This window comes from Pantherophis guttatus, chromosome 2, assembly GCF_059756535.1.
Source record: "Pantherophis guttatus breed Tessera chromosome 2, ASM5975653v1, whole genome shotgun sequence".
Taxonomy (NCBI): domain Eukaryota; kingdom Metazoa; phylum Chordata; class Lepidosauria; order Squamata; family Colubridae; genus Pantherophis; species Pantherophis guttatus.
Window position 1 is genome coordinate 140,442,371 of NC_142064.1, and position 24,757 is coordinate 140,467,127.

Below are 24,757 nucleotides of genomic sequence, written 5' to 3' on the forward strand. Positions count from 1 at the left end.
TTTCCGAAAAAGTGTTCAAGGACTTTGAGAATATACTATTGTTTATTGCTGAAAAGACAAGTTTTCCTGTACCTATATCAAAAGAAATAGCCTTGGCTAAGAAGAAAAAGAACATGTTTTTCTGAAGTTAGAAAAGAGGCCTAGACTGCAATGTTAAAATCACCTTTTAAAAGGTTGATAATAAACTCTAAAGTTCCAGATAACAAATGGAAGACTAAGATTTGTTATTTGAAATTGCTCTGACAGGCTATTGATGGTAATCTCTTCTAATGGAGGGTTCTTGGACATCAGGTCCTGCAGGGACTCTTAAGTTGTTTTTAGATCACATTGAGCCAGGCTCTGATAAAAGCAAGGTTTTTATATATAAAACTGACTTAATGAGCTATTGGTGCTAGACATAGATAGATTAAATGGATTGGACTGGCCAGACCAACTGGATCATCCCCACTCCTGACCCACTCCACAGCTTTCTGGGAGAACAATTCATTCCTATTGTTTACCACACACTTCTGAAATACCTCTTTCTACTGTATTCAACTTGTTTCTCTTGATATATTTAATTCATAATATCATAACAAAATGAACAGACACTCTTAACCATAGCTACTTTCAATTATATCCTTTTGGATTACTTACAAGGGTTAGACAAAGGAGTGTTTTATTATTTTCCCTCCTCCTTAAATAAGTTTCTAGTTAATATTAACAGGAAAGAATGCTTGAGCCCATGGCCACTCCAATTTTATCCCATGCATGCTCACATTGTTTTTGCAAGCTAGTAGAGGTCCAAAACCTATTCTGCAAGCCGAGATAAATTTGTCCATATCCCACCAGCTAGAAGGCACATAACGTGCAATATATTGATAAAGTCAAAATGTGCCTTAAAACATAGCAAAGTGTGACTGAAATATTTTCACTTTATATCTCTTTGGATTATTAGTTTTTCACTCTCTCCCCCTTTACTCAGTTTTTTCCATTTGTTTAGCCTCCTATACATTGTTTCTCCTATATGTAATATTTAGAGCAAAATCCCATGTTTGGGACTGAAAGTATCAATTGTTAGGTTAAGATCACAATCCTGCATCAACTTATGAAATACATTTAAGAGAGCTGTCTTCTCGTCCCTTCACATAATTTCTCTGGTATGTTATCTCCAGGTACCATTTCAATTATTTGGAGAGTTGATGATGATTCCACATATCAGTAAGTTTGTTTATTATTTTGCCAAAAAATTACATTGCTGTGCTCAAGAAGACTATGTTTAAGGCTTTAGATTGCACCCATTTTATCAATTTATACATATTTATTATTTATATTTCATATTTTTAAACCACCCATCTGCCTCAAAGGGGCTCTTTGTATATAGAACATTTATATTTTATTGCATATATTTGAATCATTTATAAAGTTGCTAGAAGGAAATATAGAAAATTTACCTTGCAAAATAAATGGACAGCAGTTATTGATCACACTTTTTCATATTTCAGATACAAAGCTAAAATTATGTGTTTGAGAAGATTCATGTCTAAAAAAATTCAGTTTTACATCTTCATGATTTTTTCCAAAGAAATAGTCTAGAGTATAAAAAATACAAGAGTATTCAAATAATTTCAAAATACTTTATTTGAAAATATTCTTAATTATCTAGTATCTTTTAAAAAACATAATTTATCCTTCAAAGTGAGAAATATATAGGGTAGATTTGTTTGAAATTCTCTAATCATGTATATGATTGCTATTATTTATTTAAGAACTGACTTCATTTTCATATTTTAGTGTGTTTGGAAAGATCATTATCATTAAATTTACAGATCATTATTTGAATGTAAATATGATGCAAGGCAGAATTACATTGTATGGACATTTTTAAAAAGCAAATGTTGATAATGATACTGTTCCCAAGAATCAAAAACATTTAAAGAGCAATACAAGTTTACTGCATACAATTGAAGGAAGCTGCCATTTTATAGAATATGGAAGACTGTCCACCACACAATTAAAAAGATGAAGAGGCAATGAAGTTCCACGGTTACAATTTTACTCTCTAAATACTTGTTTATCCAACTTATATAATTAATTGTCCTAACATAAACTCCTGGATATCTTGGGCGACCACAACCATAACCAAAGCTGGTAATTCCTACCAAATAAAACTTTGTAGTGGTTGGAAGGTAGCATGTCAGAGGACCACCGCTGTCTCCCTGGAACAGGAAAAGCACATAATGTTTTAATATGTTTATTTATTTATTTGTTTGTTTATTTGTTTATTTATTTATTTGTTTGTTTTATTTATTTATTTTTAGGAAGCAACAGATTATCAATTGTCAAAAGTAGATACTGTTTTCTAGGAAAAATAAAGCTGGAAAACCTGAACAATCTTATTCTAGTTTGGTAATACACAAAGTAGGTCAATTAGATATAATTTCTTGGAAAATCAGCTACTTGCTTATAGGCTTGACCAAAAATCAAACTATATATCTAAGAGTACATAATCTATTATCCAGTTTCACCTATAATAAAAAAGCGTTTTATACGTAGCTAATGAGGACAAATCACTTTACCCTTTATTTTCAAATTGTCTATTTTGGAGACAGGTAAATTGCCCAAATACACAAAATAAAAACGGAAACAAAATAAATTCTAATTTTCCTATAAAGCTTGCTAGTATTCTGTAAAAGCAGCAATTATTCAGGATTAAACCAAGTTAAACCATAACTATTGTTTCACATACTGCAAAGTTGGATTTTTTTGTTTGATCTTGAAAAAGCAAGTTATATCCTGGCAGGTAAGCAAGTTATGTTAAAGTATTAAGTCAATTTCATTTTAAGTCAGGTTCATTTTTCAATAATTGATAATGATGAAAAAAATGAAATTGTAACAATATAGTAGAAAATTTAGGATTTTTCAGGAGTTCTGAATAGTATTTTGACTTTACTAATCTTTCTGGATAGCTGTCTTCTTATATTAATTCACTTTTAATTCATCCACCCAATGACTCACATGGACACATCCAAGTATTTTCTTAGCATAATATAAAAATGGCTTCTCACTGCCTTCATTTTTTTGCAAGTCAGTTGGCTGAACTAATTGTCTTTTACATTTTTCCTGACTGGAGGATTATTCTCATTCTTCAATTCTGTACTGTAAAAACAGTGTAAGTGGAAGAAAAATAACCATGATTGTAATATAATTCCTGAATTATTCAAAAAAAATAGGCTTTGTCTTTACATGTCTTTGCTGAATACTGCATCTCCAGAAAAACATTTATGTGGTTTTATGTCTCAGAATTCCCACCCAGAGAATTCCCATTTTTACATGAGTGTAGCATAGTACTCCATTAATCCTGCTGGGAATACAAGTTAATGGTAGACTTACCCATGCTGATAAGGTAGAAAAGAGAGTAGGAAAATAAAGAGCAAGTTTCGGTGGGTGTGAAAGTTAAAATAGGATTCTGCAGGTATGAGGGTAGCTATCCCATTTAAAGACGAACTTTTAATATCTACCTGAGAGCAAGGCAACAGCAAACTATTCCTGTATTTTTATTCAGTTAACACAATGTAGGAGATAGATTAGCACATATTTGAAAGTGAATGCTTTATTAATTGCCAATACAGACAGTGCAGACTCTACATCTGAACCTCCCAAGATAAATTAGTGAACTGAAGGTAGATCTGCAAAAGCCAAACCAGTGAGGAACCAATGAGTAGACTGGATTCCTGGAACCTCTCTGAATAAGGAAAAGATAGGATATTGCCTATATGTGCTCGTAAAATCCTAAAATGTACTAAAACTTTCTATTAAGAATTTTAAACAAAAATAAAATGAACACAAACTTAGAACAAACAACAAAGAAAAGGCCAGAAGTACAAAAAGAGAAATAGAAGTAACTTCCATTTTTTACAGCAAATATAAATAAAAATACAAAATTATTCTATTCTATTCTATTATTCTTTTTATCTTTTTTTTCTAGCCATCAGATCCATAAGTCACAAGTTCATTTTTCCAATCAGCAATACATATAGATATTGTTTTTTATCTAATTGAAGAAGTCGATTCAGCCATTTCTGCAAATCCGATTCCTCCAAAATGAATAATTCCAAATCTTTACTTTTGTGCACATTGCTACAATTATCATATATAAAATTAAATTCTGTGACTTATTTCCTACTGTTTTGTCCATCAATTTCCAAAGAAAATACTTCTGTTTGAATTGTATTTAATCTTGTAAGATCTTCTGAATTCGTGTTTTTACTTGTACCCAAAATGTCTGGCTTTTTAAAAAGTCCATTAAAGATGATAAAAAGTCACTTCATGTGGTTCCCATTTCCAACATAAATTTATACATTCTAGACAGTAAATGTTTATTACATTCTAGACAGTGTCTCTGATGATCTATACATCTTTTTACAGAAATTGACTGTTTTTTCTCACAAATTTCCTTCACAATTTGTTCAAACCAGACTACCAGATAATTCAGTTTAATCACAGATTGCTTATTGCAGTACTGGAGCAGCAAGACCCTTCCCTATAGATTGTTAGAACAAAAAGGACATTCACAGACTTCCTAGCTATTATAATAATGGGATTTATAGCAATAGCAATAGCACTTAAGAGTTATATACTGTTCTATAGTTCTTTACAGCACCCTTGGGGGGGGGGTGTCAGGATATTGCCCCCAAAACCTGGATCCTCATTTTACCAACCTCAGAAGGACAGAAGACTGAGTCAACCTTGAGCCTTCAGTATCAAACTCCTGGCAGTGGGCAGAATTAGTCTGCCATATTGCATTCTAAGTACTGTGCCATCACAGATCATACATTATCTTAAATTGGTTTTGGTTCCAAGAGCTATACTTGCTTTCTAGTATTTTCTGAGATTATTAATATTATTTGTCCAAAATTTTCTGAGTGAGCTGACAGAGTTTATTGTTCTGGAAAGGCAGTTAAGGGCGGTGGATATTTTGTTTTGTTTAGTTTTACTTGTCAAACTTGTCAAATCAGGTACCACATATTCTCTTACAAGTGACTTTGAGAAGGACCTTCCAATTTAGGAAAAAGTAAAACTGGTGTACAAGAAGAATTTGTGCAGATATCCCTAATCATGGTTACACTTGCTTTTTGAACAAGAGCCTCAAACTCCAGAAACATCCTCAAGCTCTGCCAATCAGCACTAAGATACTTTTACCTTCTTCTTTTAACCTTCTTTCCCTTCATTCTAATCTCTTTGGCTTTAGTAACTTTAGATGTTAAAGTCCTTGAATATTCCAGACAACAATCCAATAGCCATATCACATGACAGGTAACTGTCTTGTTGCTCTGATGGACTACAGGGGAGGCAATATGGCTGGAAAAATCATGACTAGCATCTAGGCAGCAACAGGATTCAGGCTGATACTCAACTCAAATGAACAGGTAGGTTTCAGAAGAAGGAGAGAAAATGAGTCCAGATGGATATCAGAAGGATAATGAGAGCAGTATAATGAGAGAAGTCTAAGCAGGAAGTTAACTTTGTACATTGACTACACAAAAGTTAATGACTATTGATTAAACTAGCGTGGGGACCCTACTAAGAGAAATTCCCAGAATTTCTAATGTCCCAGAACATCTAATTATTTTTTCTGAGGAAATTTTGCAGTGATCGGAAGCTACTGTAAGAAACAAATTTAGAGAAACGAGTAATTCAGAATTGAGTAGGTGAGGCAAGGACACGTTTGTTCCAATATTTGTTGGATATATCAAATGAATATATCTTAAGAACGAAGGCTGAAACACTAAAAATATCCAATATGAAGATGATACTATTTTATTTGTTTAACTCCATTTTGAAACAGCTTGATTCCTTAATGATTTCCATGAAATTAATGAATCAGCCATCAAGTCTTCCAACATATTGCCCAATCTAAGTTATTCTTGATTCTATGAATTTAGTTGGGAGTTTAGGGGGTAGAGAGATAAAATGTTGATGACATCTTTCTCATTTAATATAGAGCAATGTTTCTTAAATTGTATAAGGACCCCTGAGGATCCCCCAAGATCCTCTCAGGGGTCTGCAAAATCAAAATTATTTGCCAGCTATTACAGATATTTTTTAAAATGTAAAAACAATGTCATTTTTCTCATTATTTCTTATTTTTAAAAATATAAATTATTTTTCATGAAAATATTTTATTTATGTGAATATTTAATGGTTTAATACAACTATTTTTACATGATGCAATATATTTCTACAAAAGTGTCAATTTTATCAATATCACAAATATCAATAAATAAAACTCTACAAATAATAGCTGTTTTGGAGTTCTCCATAATTTTTAAAGAAAGCCAGTTAGGTGTAGTGTTTAAGACAACAAGCTAGAAACTGCAAGACTGTAAGTTCTAGATCTCCTTTAGGCACAAAGCCAGATGGGTATCTTTGAGCCAGTCACTCTCTCAGCCTTAGGAAGCAGGCAATGGTAAACCATTTCTGAAAAAAACCAAGGAAACAGTTGTGTAGGTCAGGGGTCCCCAACCTTTTGGACCTCAGGGACCACCAAGTTCATAATTTTAAATCCTGCAGACCACTAATACAAATCCAGTGCGCTGCTTGCTGAAGCGCCTGGACTCCCAGTGATGGGATGGGGTCCTTCAGGCACTCTCCTTCCTCTCTCTCTCTCCCTCTTTCATTCTCATTTTCTCTTTCTCTTTCTCTCCCCATTTCTCTCTCCCACTCATTCTCTGATTCCCTGTCTCTTTCTTTCTTTCATTCTTTCTCTTTCATTCTGTCTCTCTCATTCTGTCTTTCTTTCATTCTGTCTTTCTTTCATTATCTTTCTCACTCTCTTTTTCATTCTCTTTCTCTTTCATTCTGTCTCATTCTGATTCTGATTCTCTGATTTTCTTTCATTCTGTCTGATTCTGTTTTTCTCTCTGATTCTGTCTCTTTTTTTCTCCCCTTTCTCTTTCATTCTCTCTCCCCACTTTCTCTCATTCTTTCTCTCTCCGTCTCTCCCACTCTTTCTCATTCTCTCTTTCATTCTCTGTCTCTTTCTTTCTCTCTCTCGTTCTGATTCTCTCTCTGATTCATTCTCTTTCTCTCTCATCTCATGGGCCAGCCAGGGTCTTGGGGCTGAGAAGTCAAGCATCTCCCCGAGAGACCGAGGTGCGCGGAGCACCAACAAGGGCCGGAAGAAACGGCCGCAAGATCCAGCAAGAGATGAAGCTTTGCTCCCGCTCTGGAGCGAATCTCCTTCCCTCCCTCCCTTTCCCTTGCCAGGCGAGGAGTGACTGGGAAGAGAGGGTGAGGGGTGGGGACAGCCACTGGTGGGTTCAGCTGACAGGAAGCTACAGCAGGGGGAAGAAACACCCTGGGGTTGCCGCCATCTGTTGCTTCGGCCCACCTGCACCGCCACCCCCCTTGCACCATTATCTCATTCCAGCTGGCGAGGGCTGCGCTGCAAAGTTACAAATTGCACAAACCTCCCTCTACAGCGGAGATTTACAGCCCCACCATGAGCTGCCTAGCCAGTCCCATATTCCAGAGCTCTGGTCACAGGACTGGCCATTGCTCATCCCGGAGCAGCTCCTCCACCCGGGTGCGCCATGGACCACCAAAATTTTCTCGCAGACCACCTGTGGTCCGCGGACCACCTGTTGGTGACCACTGGTCTAGATAGTTGTCAGGACTCATAAAGTGATTTGAAGGTACCAAAATGAATGAATGAATGAATGAATGGTGAGAAGGTGTCCTGAGAACAAAAAGTTTAAGAAACACCAATCTATCTAGTCTCCAAACTAATCCAAAAGAAACTTTTTGAAATAAGATATGCTATTTAAAACAAACCTTAAGATTCTGTGCTGTTAGTAGACAGATGAAGTCTAAGTAGTACGGATACTACTTTCCTTGGAAATCACAAGACACGTGATCTACTGATACACCTGATATAAGGTGGAGCTATTCTAATGGATCAATTAAGATATGACTTTGAAATGCATGTTTCCAATAATAATTTTTGTGCTTGAAGTGATAACATTTTTCTTTCATTGCTATTCTGAAATGCATCCAGGTAATTTTGGTCATAAGTCTCCATTATGGTTGGAGGGGTCCCAACTTAGAAATTTATCTCAGATAGGAAAAGAATGAAAACTGGGAAATTGCTCGGCCACTTTATCGCATAAAGAACTCAGTGGTTCTGTCCTGGGACTGGAAAACAGAACGGCAGTTTATTCTGATCCCATTCGTCAACAAAAGTAATTTTGGCCTCATCCATTAGCCAAAGGAATAAATATCACACGTTTGTAAGAATAGAATAGAATAGAATAGAATAGAATAGAATAGAATAGAATAGAATAGAATAGAATAGAATAGAATAGAATAGAATAGAATAGAATAGAATAGAATAGAATAGAATAGAATAGAATAGAATAGAATAGAATAGAATAGAATAGAATAGAATAGAATAGAATAGAATTCTTTATTGGCCAAGTGTGATTGGACACACAAGGAATTTGTCTTTGGTGCATATGTTCTCAGTGTACATAAAAAGACAAGATACATTCATCAAGAATCATAAGGCACAACACTTGACGATAGTCATAGAGTACAAATAAGCAATCAGGAAGTAAGTATCACAATTATTCAAGGAAGAACTCCAAAAACAAAAGTCTGGTCTTCCTAAGCTATATATAGTATGAACACTAGCATATTCTTTCCACTTTGAATTAATCATCTGCTTCATCTTCCCTTATTTGTATATTTTTTAAATTGCAAGCATGAGGGCAAGATCTGTTTCTCTTCTGAAACTGATCTGAACTCTTTGAGAAAATTTCAGAAAATCTGCTTCAAATCAAAAGCCTAGACCAGGGGTCAGCAACCTGTGGCTCCGGAGCCGCATGCGGCTCTTTGGGCCCTCTGCAGTGGCTCCCTGTCAGGTGATCCCACCATTGGCTGCAGCGGTGGGTTCTACTTACCTTTACTACCGGTTCGCAATGTGGCCGCACACGTGTGCTCGTTTCACTCACGTGCACGCTCTTCTGCGCATGCACAGAAGCGTTCTGATGTTGGGGTCGGTGGGCGGAGCCTCCCACTGGTTTTACTACCAGTTCTATAGAACCGGTGCAAACCGGGGGGGCAACCCACCACTGATTGGCTGGCCCTGCCCCTCACCCTCCCTTCCCAGTCACTCCTCACCTGGCCTGAGAAGGTAAGGGCGATGGCGGGGGATAGAGAAGCGGCCAGGGCAGAGACAGAGAGATACAGAGAGAGGGGGGGGGAGAGAGAGAGAGAGACATAGAGAGAGGGAGAGAGGGGAGAGAGAGGGAGGAAAGGGAGAGAGATATGTCAAAAGGATTTTGTGGTTCCTGGTGTTTTTTAACAACTGATTCTCTGCCCTAATGACCGGCAGGGTAGGCATGGCTGGGGGGGCATGTGACTGGTGGAAGTGAGTGACATCGAGTTGGCCACACCCACCCAGGTTTTGTGGCTCCCAGTTGTTTTCTTTTCTGTGGGAAACGGGTCCAAATGGTTCTTTCAGTATTTAAGGTTGCAGACCCCTGGCCTAGACTATAAGGAAATATGCAGTAAGTAAATAACAGGCTATAGATAAATTGTAGTAATATGTAACAAAGATTAATTAAAATATATTGTCCAAACACCTGCACGGCAAGCTTTGCCAACATAATCTAAACTAAAATTATCTTCTTTTTACCTGGCAACTATCAACACCTCCAGTTGGAAAGCCAGCACAGACCATATTCAATGTAATTGTTCCACCATACCAGCTGAGTTTATTACACATTTTCTGTGGAATAATATCTACTTGAGCTTCTTGTAATATTAAGTTGCTTTCACCTGTAAAAAAAATATAACATATCATGACATTGTGAAACAAATCAGTCATTATTTAAGACAACTAAGCCTTTCTGATATATTCTACCAAGCTTACATTACACTTAACGCTCTACAAAGTATACTGCTGGTCAAAGTAATCTTCAAGATTCATTCTAGTATTTTGGGAGTTTTGTCTACTTTTGTTTGGCATCCAACGTAGAACCCAAGATTGAACAGAACAGCAAGTGCTGTTAAGATTTTTGTTCTTTTTATTATTTTATTTCTATTCTCATGAATTATTACATTTTAAAGACTTTGTTGTCCTTTTGTCATTAGTTTGTAATGATATAAGATTTATTTTTATGAATTCATTTTTGTGCTGTTTTACTTGTCAACATGGCTGAGTTCAATAGGGAAGAAACAGGAATCAGTAAAATCAGGGTCAAATCAGTGCTTTAGACTAGATTTTAAAAATATTTTAAAATAAAGGTAATTCTTTTTTGATAGATGCAAAAAAAAAAAGAAAAAAAGAACCAAGATCTTGAATACTGTAAAGTAATAGCTGTATCCAAATCTTTAACTGTATACTTTTATTCCTTCGAACCAATTGTCCCTTGAAGTTTAAAATTTAAAAAAAATAAAGTTTAAAAAATACTGTAATCTGCTAAATTAGTGAAATTCCTACTTCCTCTATTTTGGTATTTTTTTTACTAAAACATTTCTGAAATTTCAAAGGAAGTTTTATATGTGTGATGATGATGGTGGTTACATTTTTATCATAAATTAGTTTCAGTGTTATTTGCCCTCTCAAAGTTGAGGACCAAACAGCTTTCGGTATATAGGCCAATAAACTCTAAAAAAGCCAGACAAATTATACCGAGAAAAATGAAGTTGGGTTGAGAGAGTTAACAAAAGTAAAGTAATTATGACCAAGCATGTTTATTTGTTGCAGAACGGATGCCTGATGAATGGGGAGAAAGTATGAAATGAAAAACTAAGGAGAAAGGGTGTAATGAAATAAAATGTTTAGAATCATTAATTTAGCTACACCATACTATATTTGCTTCACTGTCATTTTAACAGAAATGCTGCAAATTATAAAGATGACAAAAATGTGCTATTCTTGGTGCTAAAGGTACTTTGCTTGAGTAGCGAATCTTACATTTAATCTTTAGCAGGCTAAACACTAGTGAAATCTTTTGATGGTTGTTTTTTAGTTTCAAATGCTGGAAGGTAGAAGTAGCCAGATTCATCAACATTCTAAATAGGCAGTCCTTTTTAGTTTGTAAGATTAAAAAAGCAAATGCTTTGTGGATAATGCATCTGTTCAGGTTGCTCATACCTAATTAGTAAAGTCAGAAGCAGAACTAAATGTAGTCTGGACAGCCAAGTGACTTCATCTAACAGTAAAAAGAGGTGCTACTGATCACTATAGAGCTGAATGGGAAGGGCTATCTTTCAGAGTTCAGCGCCCAGAAAACTTAAGATGTAAGAACCATTTCATATTTTAAAAGTACAATTAGGGTATCAATTTGGTTTCAATGTAACTGTATGCAACTAACCTCACTGTGTCTAGGTAAAGTCTTCAAGTTGAGTTTGACTCCTGATGTCCACACAATTTTCTTGGCAACAGTACAAAAGTGGTTTCCTACTTCCTTCTTTTTAAGACATCTTTTAATTTCCCACTCTAGCCTACAGCACAAGTACTAGTCCATGAAAATCTTTCATTTGGGTATCTTGCTTAGCTTCTGAGCTCAGACAATGTTGTCATTTGCTGAAGCTCTCACCATATTATCTATTCCAAAATCCTGTGAGAGGACACTGAATTAAGTAAGCTGTAATTCGCAGAGCAGTTGAGTAGATGGCAGCACTAGTTAACCTAATGAGAGTCAGTTTGGTATACAGATACTGTAGTTCTAAAGTTACAAAGGGAATTGGGTCCATAATTTCCATCACTAAGCAATCCAGCATGACCACATTGCTTAGAGAGAGCAATCTCTTCAGTTCCTCTTGCAGCTGTTGAGCCAGGACCATGAATTAAGTCAATATGTAATTTTGACTCCTTGTAATTTCCTGCCAGCTTCCAACAACAAAAGTTAGTGGGGAAGCCAGCAGGAAGTTGCTAGACCCAGACAGGTTGCCAGCAGGCTGCCAGACAGGTAACTGGCTGCTGCTGGGTGGAAGAGAGAATGAGGGGTGAACAGTTGCAACCCTCTTAAATTCAAGCCAGTAGCCAAGCATCCAGATTGTAATCACATGACTACTGGAGTGCTGGGACAGCCGGAACCTTTAAACCAAGTTGTAACTATCACTTGTTCAGCGCCATTGTATCTTCAACTTCAAACAGTTGCTGAACAAATTAACCAAGGACTTACCTGTAGTAGTTATTGTGCTGGCCTAAAAAATAGGCAATGGCAAACTACTGCTCTACTGCTGCAAAGAAAGTTGCATGATTTTATTTGTAAGTCACAGGAGTTAAAACTGAAATTGAAGGGGGCTTTTTCAGTTCAGGCAGAGGGAATGTCCTCCAAATCCAATCTGCTGTTAATAGAGTTCCTCTCTGCCCTTTCCCTGGTTACCTTGTTCAACATTTGGGAGAACAGAGGATGAAAAAAGGGGATGGGCAGCAAAAGTTGATTCTACATGTTTAGCTGCTTGCATATAAATTCAGATTCAAGACCTCTTAGATATAGAAGGCCCAGTGCCAAAAAAATAATCCTTTTGTGCCCTATATTTGTAAAAACCTAATTTCATTATCTGAGATTTTCAGCATTCTCTGAAATATAAATCCAGTCTAGTTTTCTTACAAACATGTGAAATGCCATGAAGTGTATAGTAAACGCAAAAATATTCTTAACCCTTTAAAAGAGAATCAAAAGTATTATGAATACAGTGGAACATGTTTACTTTTATTGATGTTAGTTTTAACTGATTGCTTTTGTTGCACAGTAATTTTTAATCTGATGTTTGTATATTGTCTTTATACAAATGTCACAGAAATAATAGAAAAGTACCTTTTTCCTTTGTTTTACCCCATCCAGATATGTAACAGGGATACTGTTGATTTTTCAAAAGATTTGTGGCAGGTAAGCAGATCGGGTGAACATAGTCATTGAATCTGATAGATCTGACTAGTATTATCAAGGCAATGTCATTGTCATATGTGTCTGCCACATAATTAGGATGTATATTGATAGCTTTAATCCGACGTTTTATTGTATGAGAGTTGTCTTCATTAAGATTATGCAAGCCAATTACAGCCCTCCAAATGGCTGGGTTCCTAGGACAGAACAAAACTTTTATAGGGATTATTGTTCTTATTATTACATTGCTATTTTATAATTTCCATGACATGGACATTGTTTTTTTTTTCATTCTATTCAGAGTAAACAATAAATCAGTAAGTACAGATCCTGATTAAAATTGGATTATGTGGCTAAAACAAGGATCACTGCAAAAAATAACAAACACTAATAAAAAAAAGTATTTTTTCTCTACACACACATATATATATATACTATCACTCCACTCAATTACGTATCCTCCTTCCCATAGTAACTACTGCTCAGATGCTTATGGAAAATCTACATGTCTCTCTGGTGGTTATATATATATGTGTGTGTGTGTGTGTGTATATATATATATATATATGTAGGTCTTTGGTTATTCGGGTCTTCTCCCACGTAAAATTGGAAGTGTCTTGGCGACGTTTCGACGAAGTCTCATTCGTCATCTTCAGGCTGGTGTACTCGGCTTCGTGCTTCCAGGAGCAATGTGAGATCGCAGCTGTCATTGCTCCTGGAAGCACGAAGCCGAGAACACCAGCCTGAAGATGACGAATGAGACTTCGTCGAAACGTCGCCAAGACACTTCCAATTTTACGTGGGAGAAGACCCGAATAACCAAAGACCTACATACAAACACCCGCGAAAACCTGAGAATATATATATATATATATATATAACAAACCTTGGCTACGTAGGGAAAACCTGGCTAGCACACACGCACACACACACACACACACACACACACACACACACACACACGTGTATAAATTAGATTTTATATGGTGGTAGCATATATTCAGCATTACTTATAGCATTACTTAAAGCCAATGAAAGTATTTTCCAATCTAAGCCCTTTTTAAAGTCTCCAAGTAAATAAATCATTCTGACAAACCTTAAAATGTTCTGTATAGTTTCAATTTTATTCGGTTTCTATATCAAAACTAATCAAATCATTAATATGGACATAGACCAGGTTTAATCAGTTTCTGTGTCACAAATATTTACAAGTAATGCTAGTACCCAAATTAGTGTCCTTTCCAGTATTTTAAATGTTTAATTATAGGCTGACACGTTGCAAGGTAAAGAACAAAATGTTATTTTAAGATCAAAGTGTTATTGAACTCAATTTGGCTGCACAAAATGTACTGTTTGAATCATCCCAGAAGAAAGACAAGCTGAGACTGGCACGGAGAATCCTGTAGCAGAAGTAATGGTGATAGGGAAAATGTTTTGATTGTGAAGGTGGGGATGGAGAATGAGATGTCTCCTTTATTTCTTTTCTGCATTTTGTTATACATTGTTCTGGTGTGCTGGGATATATGGTTTATCTGTAGGTGGAATAGACAAGTATTTTTCCTGTCAGTATTTCTCTGGACATCATGTTTGTCTTCTGTGAAATACCTGTTTCTCTGTATGGCCATATAAATCTAAAAAATAAATAATACACATAAAAGCAACTTTGAGTGTCCTCATGAATCACAAGTTAATCATAAGCTAGCAGTGTGATGCAGTCTGTCAAAAAGCAAATGATACCTTGGAGCAGACTTTAGAACATTGACAGTATTTGCTTCACTCTACTGTTCTAAGAATTTATCTGGAATACTGGAATGCTACTGTTCAAAGGCCAACTGGAGCAAATTCCAAATTGGGAATTTGCTCCAATTTGTCTAAATTGGAGCAAATTCAGAAGAAGGCCACCAATATGGTGAAAGGTCTGGAAACCAAGCCCTATGATGAATGGCTGCAGGATCTAAATATGTTTAACATACAGAAAAATGATTGAGCATTTATTAACTCTACAAGCTATGAGATCAAGCTGCCACATCTGTAAGTTTTTCTTTTTTAGAAATCTTCAAACAGAGGCCAGATGGTTATCCAACAAAGATGCTCTAGTGCAGGGTTATCAAACTCAAGGCCCAGATCTGGCCCATGGGGTGCTTAGATCTGGCCTGAGGGACTGCCCTGGAAACAGCAAAGGACTGACCCGTGGTGCCTCTGCCAGCAAAAATGGAGCTCTGTTTTCAGAGGGTTGCAGGAGGCCGTCGCAGCTGAAAAAAAGAGCTCTGGAGCCCATTTTCGCTGGCAAAGTGCTTGGGCCATCACAGCCACCCCCGACACGAATGATGTCAAGCTGGTCACGCCCCCCCCAAGGTCAAACACAACTCTGCTGCTGCCCTCAATGAAATTGAGTTTGACACCCCTGCTCTAGTGGATTTTGAATTCAGCAGGGGCTTGGTTTAGGTGACCCCAAATATCCTTCCAACTCTTAATGCTGAAACTGTGTTATTCATGCACCCTTCAGCTAGCTGAAAAATAATGTATGTATGTAGGCATGGATCCATCCATCAGATTTGGAAAACAATAGCGGGGAAGTGAGTAGAGAAGACAGCATGGCGAGCCTATTGCTTTTCTCACAGCCCAGCTTTTTGATAATTTTTGTCATTTATGTTTTATTAATATTTGACTAATTGCCCATATTAACAGTAAAAAGATGTCTTAAGAAAGGTAATCTCTGAAATGGTGAAGAATTAAGTCTTAAATAGATCACTAAGGCGACTCAAATGACATCCCACTCTGGCAGTGAAAAAGAGATGAGGGAGAATGAATAATCCCTGTCAGTGGTCTGAAGGCTGAGTACTGCTCAAGAAGCTTTGAGGATGATTTAACAGGAAATACAATTAAGAAACTTAAATAAGAAATTGGATAAATGAGACATTTGGATTTGAAAGGATTTGCCATGTTTGAACAAATAAACAACTAAAATATTTGTCTTCTCAAGATTTGAAGATCCACAAATAGCTAACAAACTATAAGCTGTCATCATGGAAAATGAGTTTAATTATTGAAAAAGTCCAGAAAATGTTACTAACACTAACTGGATTTGGCTAATATACAGAATTATTAACAGATGATATTTTCTGAGAATTAATAGGAATCAGGGAAAATGCAGAAAGGGCTAATTTAATTGGATATTTAAAACTTAAAATAATAAGCATTGCATTTCATATGCAATGTGTCAATAGAGATTCTTTTTTTTATTGAAAAAGTTTTTCAAATACAAATTTCCCCCCTCCTTTCCCCCCTCCTCCCTAACCCCCCTCCCCCTCCCCTCCCCCTGTGGCTTCTCCAAAATAAAATCCAAATTCATAAGATTATATAATACTTTACCATCCCTTTGCTCCACCCCCCATACACTGACCCTTTCTTTCTAATATTATTATATCCCCCTTATACTATACATTTCAAAATAACATTCAACTATAACATTATATAATAACTCCTAATTTAGCATATTATTATATCCCCCCGTTTAGCAATTTCTACTCATAATCTACCCTTTTCCTCCTCCCCCATACATATATCTCTTAATTCAAATCTTTTATACATATTAGTATAACATTTCAAAGCAACCTTCAACTATAAAACTATATAATAAATCCTGATTTGACATTTATTCAACTCATAATCTGCCCATTTCCTCCACCCCCATACATATATCTCTTAACTCAAATCTTTTACATGTATTCATATCTAAACATAATATCCCTTTTCTTAAACTAAACAATCAATAAGCTAACCTGTCTCCACCCACTTTCCTACAGGACTACCATACATAATAATTTTTAATATCTTTATTCTTCTGCCCACACCACTAAGAAGTATTCCCTTATATAAATAAAATCCTCAAATGACTTTAAGCTTGTAATCCATATGATATCTTCTGTAATGTCTTTCAGCTGGATTGTTAACTCCATCCCCCATGTTAGGGTAACATCACATCCTAATTCCAACAGTATGTTCGGTATCTTCAATTACCATCTGCCCCCATCAATAGTAGATGTCTTCATATATAAAAAAAACCACCCGAGTGACTTTATATTTGTATTCCATATAGTGTCTATTGTAATGTCTTTCATCTAAATTATTAATTCCAACCACCGTAATAGGGTAACAACCAGATCTTCTGCGTGCCCCAATCCCATAACTCTCTTGTCTTGTAGCTCAGCATAAACGTAATACATTTATCAAAGAATCCAAAATAGATAGTTCCAATCCATTCAGTTTAAGGCCATTTTCACATCCCAAAAGTACAGCACTGCAGAGATCTGTCACTCTCCTCAAGATAATATAAACCAATACTTTGCCTCAGCTATATTTTCATGTATTCAATCATCTCTTAGATAACTGGCATTACACTGTTGTTTAGTCTAAAAGTTTTTATTTTTGTAAGACCTGCTTCTTCTTTTCTTGACTTTTTGTGGGTTAGATCTCCATCCTGGTTTCCTTTCTGTAAGTTGTATATCAACTGTTTGGTTTCCATGCTGATCTATAACTTGATCTTGTTGGTTTTGCTTTTGTGGCGTAGATCTCCATTCTGGTTTCTTTTCTATGAGTTGTATATCAACTGATTGATTTCCATGCTGGTCTGTTACTTGATAAGTCATCACATTAGAATCCAAAGCTGCCTCTCTTGTATTTATAAATAGTCCAGCTGAGACCTCTGAAGGAGAATCCAGAAGCGGTTCATCTACAAAGACCTCTGTAACTTGTTGTTTTTCCATTACTTCCACCTCCATCTGCTTATCCTGAATTTCTATCTCTTGTTGATTTTGCTTTTCTTTATTCCACTCATATATTATACATGGAGATGTTGAACCCATTTTGAGAATCTTATAGTAAAATTCTTCCGTTTTTTCAACAGTATTTAGTTGATATCTTTCTCCTTGATATCTCAATATTATACCAACTGGAGCATCCCACCTGAATAAGATGTTTTGTTTCTTTAGCTCAGTCACCAAAAATCCAAATTTCTTTCTGTCTTTTAACATCTTGGGCGGCAACTCTTTATATATCCAGATCTTTCTTCCATTCAGTTGTAGAGTAGAATTAAAGGATTTTTGCACAATATCATTTCTTATTCCTTTATCTGTAAAGTATTTTTCTTAAATCATCTCTATTATTTTCCTGTAAGCCTCTCATTCTAACCGCAAATTCCGTGAGCCTGTATTGCATCATTGTAACTTCTTTTTCAATCCCTTGTTTTATGTTTTCTGCATTGTAAGTCTCGTGATCAGCTTCCTTTTTAGACTTTACTTCTGAGCTATTATCTTGAATATTTATCAAATCATTTTCAATTCTTTGTATTTTATTATCCAAATTATAAATCTTATCATCAACTTCCTCCATTTTAGACTCTAATAACTTGATATTTTTATCCATCTTTATGACTATTTCTGAAAAAGCATTAGTCACTGTTACAATCTTTCGTTGCAAATTATCATACTTTAGTTGTATCAATTCTTTAATTTCCTGCCTAAATTTTTCAAGATTCTGGTTCACAATCTCATCATGTCTTGCCATTTCCTCCAAAACAAATTCTTTTATGTTAAAACCATTCTTCTGAGTCTGCAAGTTCGAAACTTGTTCACATAGTTTGTAAATGGGGGAACCCCCCTCCCCCCCGCTGCTTGTTTGTCTGGCTTTGTTAGTTTAGACGCCATCCTGCCACACAGACAAACTCTTTTTAAAGAAAAGGACTTCTCTCCAGACAATATCACTATCAAATCTCCAAGAAGAAACATAAAGTAGAAATTTTTCTTTTCAATTCTAGCCAGCGCTATTATTTCTGCTACTTTGTAGCTTGTTAAACTATTCAGGCGGAAGGACTTTCACTTTCAGCTTTCTTCTTCTCAAACCTCAGCTAGTCGCCATTTTAAACTTTTTTTCCTTCGCTTTTAAAATCGCTTATAAAATTGTTAGAAATACTTGCGATTTAGGGTCCAGAGTCCAGATCTCATCCTCTTTGTTTAAACAATCTGTTAGTTCTCAGTAAATGGCTTGGTCCTGTCGCCTAGCTCTGCAAAAAGCAGAGTTCTCTCGAAGCCCGGAGCAGCGGCGAGGAAAAGAGGGAGCCTCATCCTGCTTCGTCCCCAAGAGTAAAACAAAAACTCTGGGGACTTCGCAGAGGGCTCTACCTGCCCTCGCCTGCTCTGTCTCACATTTCCTTAAGGAAATGGAGTTTTTCAGCCGCCTTTCAGATGTAAAGGCGGCTCTTTACGAGCGACGGGGCTGGCGGTCTCAAAGGACCGTCTGACGGCGATGGAAGCCCGTCAATAGAGATTCTTGTCTTAAGTTCAATCAACTGCAAAAGCCAAGAGATAATATATTGGTAAAAAAAATCAGGTGGAAAAAGAAAATTTAGCAAAAAACCCATGGACTAAAAAGATAAACTGGAATGGAAATCAAGTGTTGTATTTCAAGATACTAGCTCTGCCATTATTAAAAAGAGGAATAAGATATAAAGGAAGAGACATTGTTTCTAGGCTCTCAAAAATAAACAAAGAACAAATCATCTAATAAATATGTCATGAAGAATAAAGAACCACCTGTAATGTTTAAACAACTGATACTACTTATGAGAAGATAATACAATGAGATTCTTTAACATTCAGAACTCATAAGATGGCAGCTAATTGTAACATAAATGATGTTTCAATATATTGGGAAATACTAAGAACAGCAAAGTATTATTTAGACATTATTTAGACATAAGATTAGCAGCAAAGGGAGGAGTTGGAGCTCAGTGTAGCACTCCCCTAGAGACTTGTTGGCAGGTGTAATTAACTCAGTTCATATGTAGTCTAAACAGATTGGAAGGGTAAGGCTAGTAAGAGTAAATGGAAAAGAAAACTGGAGTGGTCTGTGGAAAAGGTATAGGAGGCACAAAAGGATAGCTAGACAAAAATATTTTCACGAATATAATGACAAATGTATTGGTAGGATAGCTGAGATTTCACTGTTAGTAAATTTGTTTTGCAGGAATGGTAAACCACACCACAGTAGAAATATAATACAAGTAGTCCTCAAGTTACGATGACAATTGGAACTGGAATTTCCATTGTAAACTGATGCAATCATAAACTGTAACATCATGTGACTGCATTGGACAGAAATTCCTACAGTCCCCAATGCCATTGTTAAGTGAATATCCTGGGACTTTAAGAGAGCACCACCTCACAACTTTCTATTAATTTCCAACGAAGTCAGTGGGGAACCCAGTAGGAAGTTACAAATTCCAGGCAGTTTGCAAGAAGGCTGGCACGCATGTGACTGCTATAGGATGAGAAGATACAAGAGGGTGGGGAGGCAAGAACAAAGGCCTTAGAGAGGATGTGCAAGCTATTGGGACATATACATATACCTCCTTGAGAGGAGGTAATCACTTAACAACTAAGGTGATGGTCACCAATTTAGATTATTTAAAGAAGAGAATGGACAAATTCAAAAAGAATCAGACTAACCAAGGCTACTAATCTTAGTACATATTTACTATCTCCAACTTGCAATAGTGAAGGAGGAATATTAGTGATTCAGCTTCTCAAAGTCATGTTTGGCTACTGTGTAATAAAGATGTTTGCTTGATGATCTCATGGCCTGAGCAAGCAGATTTCTTCCTTTCATTGCTGTCCAGCAGAGTTGCTAGAGGAAGTGAAAACCAGACATTTTAAATGAAGAAATTAGATGAGCCATCTAAAACTGGTAAGTTAAATCATGGACTAACAAAGGAGTTAATTGGAGGAAAGAGAAAAATTTAAAAATTGAATATAATAATATATAATCAAGCAGAGATAAGTACTATTAAGGGGAAATGGTGCAAAACAATTTTAAATTTTTTTTCCTCTTATCTTATTCTTGCATACAACTATTTATCATTAAAACAATTAGGTCTGGTCCTGGTAGCTCCAAATATGAGTCTTTTATTACTCTAGGATTGGATATGAAAAAGCTTCAGGGCAAATAATTAAACAAATCAGTTGAAAGCACTAAAATTTGTCCCTAGACTATCTGTGTGATCCTTGACAAATATTCTCCTTTATTAGATCCTTGACAAATAATATGAAGCTACACCTGGTTCAAAATTCAATTCATATAAACTAGGAAAGGCATGTTAAATCTCAATTTTTCATACATAATTATATAATATTTGGTCCATACTTCTTTGGTCAGTAGATTTATCACACCTAAATTGAAGAAAAAGTATTAGAATGGAGAGATACATACTCTGATGTTTTAATGCAGTGTGCTGCTGTCAACACTATGTTTTTATTAATTAAAGATCCACCACATATATGGACATATCCTAGACCAATTGCATAAACTTGAAGACTAACTTGCCAAGGCCATGCTCCTAGCATAGCATCATGTCCACCTACAATGCGAGTTCCTGCCGCTGTGTTTTTCATAAGAGGCCTTGTTCCACAGACTAGAAATCAAAGAAAAATAGGTAAGTCATGTAAGAAACCGCATTCACGTAGCAGCAATATATTTAAAACATTTTTTTTTTGCAAAATCATATTTTATAAGAAAGATGAAACAAGAGTGAAAGATTTGTGGAACTGAATCACTCCCATTTAGGTTGTATGACTAGACCATATATTTACTAGTCAATTTTATCTTAGCCTACTTGTACAAAGTCAGCCTCTGTAGTTAATTTATGGTTGAATGTATTGCACATGAAAAAATACACCAGAATTAACAGGATGGTGAAATGTAGCTGAAAACAAACTACATAGCACATAAATATTCAAATTTAGTTCATCAGGTATAGCAGAGACCTTCAAACTTGGCAGCTTTCCGAGTTGTGGACTTCAACTCCCAGAATTCTCCAGCCAGCTATGCTTGTTTGAAGACCTCTGAGGTATAGGATCTTTACCCGTGTTCCAATACATGGGTAAATGAGGCATAACATCTAAATAATGATCCCAAATTGCATTCAATTTAAAGATTCATTATTTTAAGATCACAGAATTGATAACCCTTCAGGCACAATTTGGTATGTAAATTACAACTTTGGCTTCACTGTTCTTTCTTCTGTTACTACCGATAATCCCTAAACTTTAATTTCTTTATTTCCAAACTTCTGAGTTTCCCATTCCAGTTGCGATGGCGTAATTACAATCATTTCCCCAAGAGCTGGGTACAGGTAAATTATAACTATTTATTTTCGAGTAGATCCTAGCACAAAAATTCAGGGCTACGGGCACGCTGGGCCCTTATATTGAGGACTGGATTTCAATGAAACATATCGACAATTGTGGAAACGGCAGCATCCACGGCCTGATAACCCTTATTTCCTTCGCTCATTTCAAAAGTAAAGAAGAAGGAGAGGTTCACACACTCACATCCTAATTGCTGTACCATCGACATCAGTACCAACAACAGATTTACGGGCCGAAAGATAAAGTAACTGGGAAAACAGCTGGGCCCTTATATTCGGGACTGGATCTCAATGACAATTGTGGAAACGGCAGGATCCACGCCTAGTAACTCTTGCTCATTTCAAAAGTAAAGGAGGAGAGGTTCACACGCCCACAACCTAATTGCTGTACCGTCGAGAAAGTTCGTAGGGAAGGAAACCTTCGCATTGTCGGAACGCAACTTTGCGCAGACATCCTCGCGGACTAGTCACCGAGAGCAAAGGCCTGGGGCAACCCCCACTTTCGCCCCTATTTATGCAATCGCCGATGGGCCTTTCGAAAGCCGCCACTGTCGCAAAAAATGGCAGGAGGGTAGCCCGGGGGAAGCCTCCTTTTCGGGAACGCTCGCAACCTCTCCCGCCGAGGAGACGTTTCCGACAACGGCCTTGGCCCTTGCGCGCCCTCGGCCAAGGATTCCCGCGCACTCCGGTGACAGTGTTCCCCCCCCCCCAACTTCGATCTATTGGGCTACCCAGTCCTGAGTAGCACGTTGGCGGTCAACGGCCGAGCTCGAAGGCCTGCGAGGACTGGGCGAGGCCAAGGCTCACCGTCGGAAAGATTCAGGGGGGGCAGGGCTTTGGGCGCGGCTTCCCTGAACAGCACAAGCAAAGCCAAAAAGGAAAAGGCGACGGGACAAAAGTTGCGGCTCATCGTCCGTCCAAGGAGCAAAATGGCGGCCGACTTCGCGTGCGTTCTCCCTCAGGCGGGGCCCGCTAAGGGTCAGGTGACAGGCGGCGCGAGAGCCGTGGTTCTCCTAGCGGCGAGCCCCTGGCTAAGGCGCTACCCGGAGGCATGTATGGCCAACGAGAGGGGGAAGGAAGTGGGGACTTGCTTTCCAAGCGGTCTCTGAACCCACCCGACTGAAATAACCGCTGGCTGAACCGGGGCCCCTCCTCACCATCATAATGCCCCCCGTTTGGCTACTCTCATCCTGACTGGTAGACTCCGCCTGCTTACCTTCCAAAGTAATGGGGGATGCAGCCTTAGATCTTCAATGAGGCTGCTCCTGTGAGATATATTATGGTTTATGGTGGGAATGTCGTGAGCAGCTTCCTCATGTAATCTGGAGATATTTCTAGACAGGTATTTCTTGGGTTCTGTGTTTTGTGTTGTGTTGTCTGTATATTCTTTAACTTCATTTACCTAAGCTGTATAGTTAACCTTCTCAAAGTACTGTATTTCCACTTTACAGGAATGGCATGTAAACCCTGTAAATAAGCAGTTTTATTAGAACTGTTAACAGAAATTTTGAGTAGTTTGGAGAACTGGCAAATACCACCTCTGGCTGGTCCCCAGTGGGATGGGAATGGACATTTTGCAATATCCTTCCCCAGAAATGGGGAGGGAATGGGGATTTTGTAGTATCCTTCCCTTGCCATGCCCACAGAACCGGTAGTAAAAAAATTTGAATTCCACCACTGTATGTATGTATCAATTGCAATTTCTGGGTAGACTTCAAGGGCAATTCTAAGTGCATTGCAGTAATTAAATGTAGAAGTAATAAGGCCATGGAGATACTGTTGTCAAATCTTTTTGCCTAAAAACTGCACTAGGTATAACAAGACAAAGACATTCCTCATCATAATTTCCATATGGATGCCTCCCAAGACTAGTAAGGAGGTCAGTCAACAACAATCTTGTTGCTACATAAACAGCACTTTTTTCTTGGGATTCTGTTTAACTTGTCTGTTTTATCCAATCCTTTACAGTCTCCAAGTATTGCTAAGGACCTCTATGATATTCACCTCTGAGTACTTATACTGTATGTGTGAATGTGGAGAGACACAGAGCCTAATCTATCTACTGGTATGTCAGCTACTACTAGAAACACGTACCAATAATGACCTTTTTGGGCCAATGACAAAACCAGGAAGGTGGCTTCATTCTGACAGTTTAAAGTTTGACCTAGACACAGAAGAAGATGACATGTATACTTTGATATCCTTACTGTAACTGACCTATTTTACAAACATTTTGTGTTACAACGGATGGGCAGGCTCCATTATGGTTGTAACTCAAGGATTACCTGTACTCCAAAGTCTTCCTTTTTCTCTTTTTGAAAAAAAATGGAGATGGGATGAAAGTATCCTAACAATAGATCAAGAATTGGTTCTTCAAGCATCACTTCAAGGCATCAGGTGCAATTTTACCCCGAAAGAGGAATTTACTTTTTCCAAAACCTACTCCCTTTAGCCTCTTACCCCATTCTCCATTCTTTCCTCGTGCTAATAAGAATATGGTCTATATCAGGGTTGTAAAACTCCATGGGCCAGATGCATCACACACTGGCCACACCCATACCCAGTTTAGCGAAGGAGAAAAAAGTCCCGATACATCACATGACGATGCTAGTTTGACACCCCTGGTCTATATCCCCAAGAGTCATCAAGATTGAAAGAATACTAGGTAAAA

General features: G+C 37.1%; 1 protein-coding gene across 3 annotated transcripts; it reads right to left on the reverse strand.

Moving 5' to 3' along the window:
- Positions 1–1,602: 1,602 nt before the first annotated feature.
- LOC117662804 (transmembrane protease serine 12-like) lies at positions 1,603–23,015 on the reverse strand. 3 transcript variants are annotated; one of them, XM_034412444.2, is made up of 5 exons: positions 22,894–23,015; positions 21,150–21,351; positions 12,816–13,081; positions 9,680–9,822; positions 1,603–2,198 (listed from the first exon to the last, which is right to left on the reverse strand). In XM_034412444.2, exons 1-5 carry the CDS (start codon positions 22,994–22,996, stop codon positions 1,962–1,964), a joined length of 951 nt encoding a protein of 316 aa, XP_034268335.2. In that variant the 5' UTR covers positions 22,997–23,015; the 3' UTR covers positions 1,603–1,961. The 3 variants fall into 3 exon arrangements, with proteins under 3 accessions (XP_034268335.2, XP_034268340.2, XP_034268342.2); XM_034412449.3 differs by lacking the exon at positions 22,894–23,015 and adding an exon at positions 22,478–22,697; XM_034412451.2 differs by lacking the exon at positions 22,894–23,015 and adding an exon at positions 21,704–22,325.
- Positions 23,016–24,757: the final 1,742 nt, after the last annotated feature.

Excerpts from the sequence above, each read along its gene's own strand:
- LOC117662804 (XM_034412444.2), bottom strand. The coding sequence starts at position 22,996 with ATGAGCCGCAACTTTTGTCCCGTCGCCTTTTCCTTTTTGGCTTTGCTT. Across the intron at positions 21,352-22,893 it reads CCCCCTGAATCTTTCCGACG|TCTGTGGAACAAGGCCTCTT; the intron begins GTGAGCCTTGGC and ends TTTGATTTCTAG. Across the intron at positions 2,199-9,679 it reads GAGGTGTTGATAGTTGCCAG|GGAGACAGCGGTGGTCCTCT; the intron begins GTAAAAAGAAGA and ends TTCCTGTTCCAG.